The 9,137-nt window shown below is 52.2% G+C and overlaps 1 protein-coding gene across 1 annotated transcript in view; it reads left to right on the plus strand.

Moving 5' to 3' along the window:
* LOC124029670 (macoilin-1-like) overlaps positions 1-8,858 on the plus strand; it is a gene marked incomplete at its 5' end in the record, with an annotated part of 13,160 nt that extends 4,302 nt beyond the window's left edge. Inside the window, 6 exons of the mRNA XM_046341304.1 lie at positions 462-1,053; positions 1,694-1,852; positions 2,383-2,565; positions 5,677-5,797; positions 7,157-7,331; positions 8,028-8,858. Coding sequence (XP_046197260.1) covers positions 462-1,053; positions 1,694-1,852; positions 2,383-2,565; positions 5,677-5,797; positions 7,157-7,331; positions 8,028-8,230 — 1,433 coding nt within the window. The remainder of the gene's footprint in view (positions 1-461; positions 1,054-1,693; positions 1,853-2,382; positions 2,566-5,676; positions 5,798-7,156; positions 7,332-8,027) is intronic.
* Between the last annotated feature and the right edge of the window lie 279 nt (positions 8,859-9,137).

A 9,137-nucleotide genomic window follows, 5' to 3' on the forward strand; every position in this document is an offset into this window, starting at 1 on the left:
TGAACAGGCAGTTAACCCACTGTTCCTAGGCCGTCATTGAAAATAAGAATTTGTTCTTAACTTACTTGCCTAGTTAAATACATGTTAATTAATTAATTCAGAAAGTTACAGGAAAATATGAATCACTGATGCATTTAAGTTAGTCTTGTGATTCACTTGGGAAAATTTTAATGCATTTTCAAATAAATTCATAAGCTTTGATTCAGAGGGGTTAAATGTGGAAGTTGTACAACTGACTAGGTATCTCCCTTGACCTTTAGTTTATTTCATACTAAGTTCAATACATCTTTTATTTGATTTTATATTGTTGAATTCCGTTTTAATGTCTGGACACACACAAGTTTCTACAACAGCCTCTATTTCCCCTCAGAGCGCTCTCCCACACCCTTCCCCTATCCTAGAACAGCACCTCCTTCCAGTCTGCTATCTCATCTGACCTCTCCCTCGCCTCTTCTTTCTAGCGGCCATGGCTAAAGGCGTGTCATCAGAGGTGGACCTAGCACCTCCGGTCTCCCAAAACGGGGCTACTCCCGGCAAGAAGAGCTCTGTTAACTCTTCTGTCCCCTTACCGGAACTGGAGTACCGGGAGAAAGGGAGAGACGGGAATAGCAAGGAACGGGAGGGCAAACAACAACAACAACAACAACAACAACACACAATAGGAATCAACAACAACAGTATCCTCCACACACTGGACTCTACATTACAGGAGACAGAGTATATGGAGAACATGGGGGGGAAGAGACTGAATAACGACCTCGGAGGAGGAGAGATCACACACACTCCCAAAGAGGAGGTGGGGGGAACAGGAGGAGGAGGAGGAGGAGGAGGAGGAGGAGGGAAGAACTACAAAAACACCAGCGGAGGCGGTGGGGCCACCAACTCCTCACCTCGGAATCACAGCTCCACCAATGGGATCGTGCCGTCGTCTGGCTCGTCCAATAGGAACGAGAAGAAGCAGAAGTCGGCGGGGAAAGGAGCAGCCAATCAGAAGGATCCCGTGGAGAACTGCATTCCCAACAATCAACTGGGAAAGCCGGACGCTCTCGTGCGGTAAGACAGACAGACAGACAGACAGACAGACAGACAGACAGACAGACAGACAGACAGACAGACAGACAGACAGACAGACAGACAGACACATGCAGACCTACACCAAGATGTACCTAGGAATACACACCAGGAAAAGAGCCAGGTTTCACCTTGGTGGTGTTTGGGTGTCATCAACTGTGCAGTCGGCAGATTTCATACGATGTGCTTCATGATAAACACCTGTTCATATGTTATGAGATCTGACAGGAAACTGTAGTCGACCTGATGCATAAGCTCTTTGTTCTCTCTCTCTCTCTCTCTCTCTCTCTCTCTCTCTCTCTCTCTCTCTCTCTCTCTCTCTCTCTCTCTCTCTCTCTCTGTCTCTCTCTCTCTCTCTCTCTCTCTCTGTCTCTCTCTCTGTCTCTCTCTGTCTCCCTCTGTCTCTCTCTGTCTCTCTCTGTCTCTCTCTGTCTCTCTCTGTCTCTCTCTCTGTCTCTCTGTCTCTCTCTCTGTCTCTCTCTCTGTCTCTCTCTCTGTCTCTCTCTCTCTCTCTCTCTATATCTGTCTCTCTCCTCTCTCCCCTCCTCTCCTCTCCTCTCCTCTCCTCTCCCCTCCTTTCCTCTCCTCTCCTCTCCTCTTCCTCTTCCTCTCTTCTCTCTAGGTTGGAGCAGGATGTGAAACGGCTGAAGGCGGACCTGCAGGCAAGCCGTCAGATGGAGTCAGATTTACGTTCTCACCTCTCCTCCCTGACCAGCCAGGACAGGAGTCTGCGCTCAGAGCTGGACCAGCTGCGACAAGACAACGAGATGCTGCAGAACAAGTAGGAACACAGACACACACACACTTGAGGCCTGGAACAAAGCCCATGTTTTCAGACTATCAGCGCTGTGTAAAGGATCGGCCTGATCAGCTCTGTGTAAAGGATCGGCCTGATCAGCTCTGTGTAAAGGATCGGCCTGATCAGCTCTGTGTAAAGGATCGGCCTGATCAGCTCTGTGTAAAGGATCGGCCTGATCAGCTCTGTGTGAAGGATCGGCCTGATCAGCTCTGTGTGAAGGATCGGCCTGATCAGCTCTGTGTGAAGGATCGGCCTGATCAGCTCTGTGTGAAGGATCGGCCTGATCAGCTCTGTGTAAAGGAGCGTAATATCACTCATCTTGATCACATAACAGGTGTGTGTGTGTGTGTGTGTGTGTGTGTGTGTGTGTGTGTGTGTGTGTGTGTGTGTGTGTGTGTGTGTGTGTGTGTGTGTGTGTGTGTGTGTGTGTGTGTGTGTGTGTGTGTGTGTGTGTGTGTGTGTGTGTGTGTGTGTGTGTGTGTGTGTGTGTGTGTGTGTGTGTGTGTGTGTAGGCTGTACAGTGCTGTCCAGGCCAAGCAGAAGGACAAGCAGACCATCTCCCAGCTAGAGAAGAGGCTGAAGGCAGAGCAGGAGGCCCGGGCGCTGGTGGAGAAACAGCTGGCTGACGAGAGGAAGAGGAAGAAGGTGGAGGAAGCCACCGCAGCCCGGGCTGTAGCTCTAGCCGTAGCATCCAGGTATCCTGATATCTGTTTTCCTCTCTATCTACCCCCTCCCTCCCCTCTCTCTATCCCCTCCCTCTCTATCTACCCCCTCCCTCCTCTCTCTATCCCCTCCCTCCTCTCTCTCTATCCCCTCCCTCCCTCTCTCTCTATCCCCTCCCTCCCCTCTCTCTATCCCCTCCCTCCTCTCTCTCTATCTCCTCCCCTCTCTCTATCCCCTCCCTCTCTATCTACCCCCTCCCTCCCTCTCTCTCTATCCCCTCCCTCCTCTCTCTCTATCCCCTCCCTCCCTCTCTCTATCCCCTCCCTCCTCTCTCTCTATCCCCTCCTCCTCTCTCTCTCTCTCTATCCCCTCCCTCCCTCTCTCTATCCCCTCCCTCCTCTCTCTCTATCCTCCTCCCCTCCTCTCTCTCTATCCCCTCCCTCCTCTCTCTATCCCTCCCTCCTCTCTCTCTATCCCCTCCCTCCTCTCTCTCTATCCCTCCCTCCTCCTCTCCTCTCCCTCTCTCTCTCTCTATCCCTCCTCCCTCTCTCTATCCCTCTCTCCTCTCTATCCACCCCTCCCTCCTCTCTCTCTATCCCCTCCCTCCTCTCTCTCTATCCCCTCCCTCCCTCCTCTCTCTATCCCTCCCTCCTCGCCTCTCTCTATCCCCTCCCCTCCTCTCCTCTCTCTCTATCCCTCTCCCTCCTCCTCTCTCTATCCCCTCCCTCCTCTCTCTCTATCTATCCCCTCCCCTCCCTCTCTCTCTATCCCCTCCCTCCTCTCTCTATCTATCCCCTCCCTCCTCACTCTCTATCCCCTCCCTCCTCACTCTCTATCCCCCCCTCCACTCTCTCTCCCCTCCCTCCTCACTCTCTATCCCCTCCCTCCTCACTCTCTATCCCCTCCCTCCTCACTCTCTATCCCCTCCCTCCTCACTCTCTATCCCACCCCTCCCTCTCTATCCCCTCCCTCCGCGCCTCTCTATCCCTCCCTCCTCTCTCTCTCTATCCCCTCCCTCCTCGCCTCTCTATCCCCTCCCTCCCTCTCTCTATACCCTCCCTCCTCTCTCTCTATCCCCTCTCCTATACCCTCCCTCCTCTCTCTATCTCCTCCCTCCTCTCTCTCTATCCCCTCCCTCTCTCTCTCTATCCCTCCCTCTCTCTCTCTCCTATCCCTCCTCCTCCCTCTATCCCTCCCTCCCTCTCTATCTCCCTCCCTCTCTCTCTCTATCCCTCCCTCCCTCTCTCTATCCCCTCCTCTCTATCCCCTCTCTCTCTATCCCCTCCCTCTCCTCTCTCTATCCCCCTCCTCCTCTCTATCCCCTCCCTCCTCTCTCTATCCCCTCCCTCCCTCTCTCTCTATCCCTCCCTCCTCTCTCTCTATCCCCTCCTCCCTCTCTCTATCCCCTCCCTCCTCTCTCTATCCCCTCCCTCCTCACTCTCTATCCCCCCTCCTCTCTCTCCCCTCCCTCCTCACTCTCTATCATCCCCTCCCTCCTCACTCTCTATCCCCTCCCTCCTCACTCTCTATCCCTCCCTCTCCTCACTCTCTATCCCACCCCTCCTCTCTCTCTATCCCTCCCTCCTCGCCTCTCTATCCCCTCCCTCCCTCCTCTCTCTCTATCCCTCCCTCCTCGCCTCTCTATCCCCTCCCTCCTCTCTCTCTATACCCTCCCTCCTCTCTCTCTATACCCTCCCTCCTCTCTCTCTATACCCTCCCTCCTCTCTCTATCCCCTCCCTCCTCACTCTCTATCCCCTCCCTCCTCACTCTCTATCCCCTCCCTCCTCACTCTCTATCCCTCCCTCCTCACTCTCTATCCCCTCCCTCCTCCCTCTCTATCCCATCCCTCCTCTGTCTATCCCCTCCCTCCTCTCTCTCTATCCCCTCCCTCCTCCCTCTCTATCCCCTCCCTCCTCTCTCTCTATCCCCTCCCTCCCTCTCTCTATCTATCCCCTCCCTCCTCACTCTCTATCTATCCCCTCCCTCCTCACTCTCTCTCTATCCCCTCCCTCCTCGTCTCTCTATCCCTCCCTCCTCTCTATCTATCCCCTCCCTCCTCACTCTCTATCCTCCCTCCTCACTCTCTATCCCCTCCCCTCACTCTCTATCCCCTCCCCCTCCTCACTCTCTATCCCCTCCCTCCTCCCTCTCTATCCCCACCCTCCCCTCTCTCTATCCCCACCCTCCTCTCTCTCTATCCCCACCCTCGCCTCTCTATCCCCTCCCTCCTCGCCTCTCTATCCCCTCCCTCCTCTCTCTCTATCCCCTCCCTCCCCTCTCTCTATCTATCCCCTCCCTCCTCACTCTCTATCTATCCCCTCCTCCTCACTCTCTATCCCCTCCCTCCTCACTCTCTATCCCCCTCCTCACTCTCTATCCCCTCCCTCCTCACTCTCTATCCCCTCCCTCCTCACTCTCTATCCCCCCTCCTCACTCTCTATCCCTCCCTCCTCACTCTCTATCCCTCCCTCCTCACTCTCTATCCCCTCCTCCTCACTCTCTATCCCCTCCCTCCTCACTCTCTATCCCCTCCCTCCTCACTCTCTATCCCCTCCCCCCTCCTCACTCTCTATCCCCTCCCCCCTCCTCACTCTCTATCCCCTCCCTCCTCTCTCTATCCCATCCCTCTTCTCTCTCTATCCCCTCCCTCCCCTCTCTCATGTTAATATATTGAACAGTGCTCCTTCCCCCTGTATCTCCTGTTTTCTGTAGTATTCATCTGTCCTTTTCTCTCTGTCAGGGGTGAGTGTACTGACTCTCTTTTCTCTCTCTGTCAGGGGTGAGTGTACTGACTCTCTTTTCTCTCTCTGTCAGGGGTGAGTGTACTGACTCTCTTTTCTCTCTCTGTCAGGGGTGAGTGTACTGACTCTCTTTTCTCTCTCTGTCAGGGGTGAGTGTACTGACTCTCTTTTCTCTCTCTGTCAGGGGTGAGTGTACTGACTCTCTTTTCTCTCTCTGTCAGGGGTGAGTGTACTGACTCTCTTTTTCTCTCTCTGTCAGGGGTGAGTGTACTGACTCTCTTTTCTCTCTCTGTCAGGGGTGAGTGTACTGACTCTCTTTTCTCTCTCTGTCAGGGGTGAGTGTACTGACTCTCTTTTCTCTCTGTCAGGGGTGAGTGTACTGACTCTTTTCTCTCTGTCAGGGGTGAGTGTACTGACTCCCTGCGTGGTCGGATCAGAGAGTTGGAGACGGAGTGTAAGAAACTCAGCATCGACATGAAACTCAAAGAAGAACACATTAGAGAGCTGGAGGGGAAATGCCAGGTGAGTTTACATTACTTTAGATACTTCCTGCATTCTTTCTGTGAACTTCCTGGATCCTTTCTGTGAACTTCCTGGATCCTTTCTGTGAACTTCCTGGATCCTTTCTGTGAACTTCCTGGATCCTTTCTGTGAACTTCCTGGATCCTTTCTGTGAACTTCCTGGATCCTTTCTGTGAACTTCCTGGATCCTTTCTGTGAACTTCCTGGATCCTTTCTGTGAACTTCCTGGATCCTTTCTGTGAACTTCCTGGATCCTTCCTGTGAGCTTCCTGGATCCTTTCTGTGAACTTCCTGGATCCTTTCTGTGAACTTCCTGGATCCTTTCTGTTAACTCCTTTCTGTGAGATCACAGTCTCGTCAGTGATGTATCAGGAGAACCCAAGCAGGGTGCCTCTGTTCCTTACTGGGACACGGCTGTGTTTCTCTTATTCCTTCACTTACTCTCTGTTCCAGATCCACTTACAGTAGTGAGTACATACCCTGGCATTGCAGCACCGTGTTCTACCGGCGGAGCCACACTGGACACCTTATGAGGAGTTAGTTTTGTGTTTTCAGACGCTCATGATGAGGTATGGCTGTCTAATCTCTATTCTCTCCCTCCTGTCTCTCCTCCTCCCTCCTCTCTCTCGTCCCTCGTCTCTCTCTCCTCCCTCGTCTCTCTCTCCTCCCTCCCCTCTCTCTCTCTCTCCTCCCTCGTCTCTCTCCTCCCTCGTCTGTCTCTCCTCCCTCGTGTCTCTCTCTCCTCCCTCGTCTCTCTCTCTCCTCCCTCGTCTCTCTCTCCTCCCTCGTCTCTCTCTCCTCCCTCGTCTCTCTCTCCTCCCTCGTCTCTCTCTCTCCTCCCTCGTCTCTCTCTCCTCCCTCGTCTCTCTCTCCTCCCTCGTCTCTCTCTCTCCTCCCTCGTCTCTCTCCCCTCCTTCCTCTCTCCCCCCTCCTCTCTCTCCGACCTCTTCTCTCTCTCCCCCTCCTGTCTCTCCTCCCTCCCTTCTCTCTCCCCCTCCTCTCTCTCCGACCTCTTCTCTCTCTCCCCTCCTGTCTCTCCTCCCTCCCTCTCTCTCTCCCCCTCCTCTCTCTCCGACCTCTTCTCTCTCTCTCCCCCTACTGTCTCTCTCTCCCCCTCCTGTCTCTCCTCCCTCCCTTCTCTCCCCCTCCTCTCTCTCCGACCTCTTCTCTCTCTCCCCCTACTGTCTCTCTCTCTCCTCCCTCCCTTCTCTCTCCCCCCTCCTCTCTCTCCCCTCCCTCTCTCACTCTCCTCCTCTCTCTCTCCCCCTCCTCCTCCTATCTCTCCCCCTCCTGTCTCTCTCTCCCCCTTCTCTCTCCCCCCTCTTCTCTCTTCTCTCTCCTCCCTCCTCCTCTCTCTAGGAGCTGCGTAAGTACAAGGAGAATGAGAAGGACATGGAGGTGTTGATGTCTGCGCTGTCGGCCATGCAGGATAAAACCCAGCACCTGGAGAACAGCCTGTCTGCTGAGACCAGGATCAAACTAGACCTCTTCTCTGCCCTGGGGGACGCCAAGAGACAGCTGGAGATCGCACAAGGTACAGTTCCCTTCCCTGACCCACTACCACGGTACGACAGCGACCGGCTTCTAGCTCAGTCGTTGTGTTCATAGACTCTAGGATCAAACTCTGACAGCTGGGGATTCCTCAAGATTCAGTAACATTTTACCTCAGGGTTTCACCTACCATCACATAAACAGGATGCTCCTCAAGGTTCAGTAACATTTTACCTCAGGGTTTCATCTACCATCACATAAACAGGATGCTCCTCAAGATTCAGTAACATTTTACCTCAGGGTTTCACCTACCATCACATAAACAGGATGCTCCTCAAGATTCAGTAACATTTTACCTCAGGGTTTCACCTACCATCACATAAACAGGATGCTCCTCAAGATTCAGTAACATTTTACCTCAGGGTTTCACCTACCATCACATAAACAGGATGCTCCTCAAGATTCAGTAACATTTTACAGGGTTTCATCTACCATCACATAAACAGGATGCTCCTCAAGATTCAGTAACATTTTACCTCAGGGTTTCATCTACCATCACATAAACAGGATGCTCCTCAAGATTCAGTAACATTTTACCTCAGGTTTCACCTACCATCACATAAACAGGATGCTATTGACCCAGAGATGTAAATTAGCAACATGAAGAAAATGGCAACAAAGTAAGAAGACACATCTCCTACTGTCATCTAACCCTCCTCTCTGTCTCTCCTTCCCCCAGGTCAGATCCACCAGAGAGACCAGGAGATAGCAGAGTTGAAACGGAAGATAGCGGAGGTGATGGCGGTGATGCCCAGTATCTCCTACAGCAACGACAGCAGCAGCCTCAGTGCGGTTACACCACACTACTCCTCCAAGTTCATGGACAATAGTCCCTCTTCCCTGGATCCCAACGCTTCTGTCTACCAGCCACTCAAAAAGTGACAATGACACACACATTGATACACACTAACGCACACACACACACACACACACACTTACAAGAATACAGATTTACAAAATACGGCCTACATAGTCACATCCACTCATACATACAAAGACACAAACTCTTTGGAAGCGATTGGAAATGATCTCGGCGCTGTCTAAGACTATCTTCTCCAAAGTGTTTTGGTTGTGTTTTGGTTGTGTTTTGGGAACCAGTTGCGGTCGGAGTCTCAGCCCCGTCGTTCTGTTATTCTCTGTTTGTTCCCACGGTGATGCCTTTGTGGGGTTTTTTGTGGAACAGCTGGAGAGGTAAAACTACACGAGGGAAGATGTTTATGTTTTGTGATTGAGCCACTCTGATTTGAACTGGTAAGAGAGACTTAAAGGGACACCGGATTAACTGTATCCTGAATGGCGCCCTATTCCCTACAGCCCATGAGGAATGTTCTGAGGGGAGAGAGAGACCGATGAGGACTGACTGGTTAGTTGGTATAAATGTCTAGAAAGACCCATCGTCTTGTTCTCTTTCTCTCAGTGCTTCATGTTCTCTCTCTCTCTCAGTGCTTCATGTTCTCTCTCTCTCAGTGCTTCATGTTCTCTCTCTCTCTCTCAATGCTTCATGTTCTCTCTCTCTGTCAGTGCTTCATGTTCTCTCTCTCTCTCTCAGTGCTTCATGTTCTCTCTCTCTGTCAGTGCTTCATGTTCTCTCTCTGTCAGTGATTCATGTTTTCTCTCTCTCTCTCTCTCTCTCTCTCTCTCTCTCTCTCTCTCTCTCTCTCTCTCTCTCTCTCTCTCTCTCTCTCTCTCTCTCTCTCTCTCTGTGCTTCATGTTCTCTCTCTCAGTGCTTCATGTTTTCTCTCTCTCTCTCTCTCAGTGCTTCATGTTCTCTCTCTCTCTCTCTCTCTC

This window comes from Oncorhynchus gorbuscha, unplaced genomic scaffold (assembly GCF_021184085.1).
Source record: "Oncorhynchus gorbuscha isolate QuinsamMale2020 ecotype Even-year unplaced genomic scaffold, OgorEven_v1.0 Un_scaffold_7233, whole genome shotgun sequence".
Taxonomy (NCBI): domain Eukaryota; kingdom Metazoa; phylum Chordata; class Actinopteri; order Salmoniformes; family Salmonidae; genus Oncorhynchus; species Oncorhynchus gorbuscha.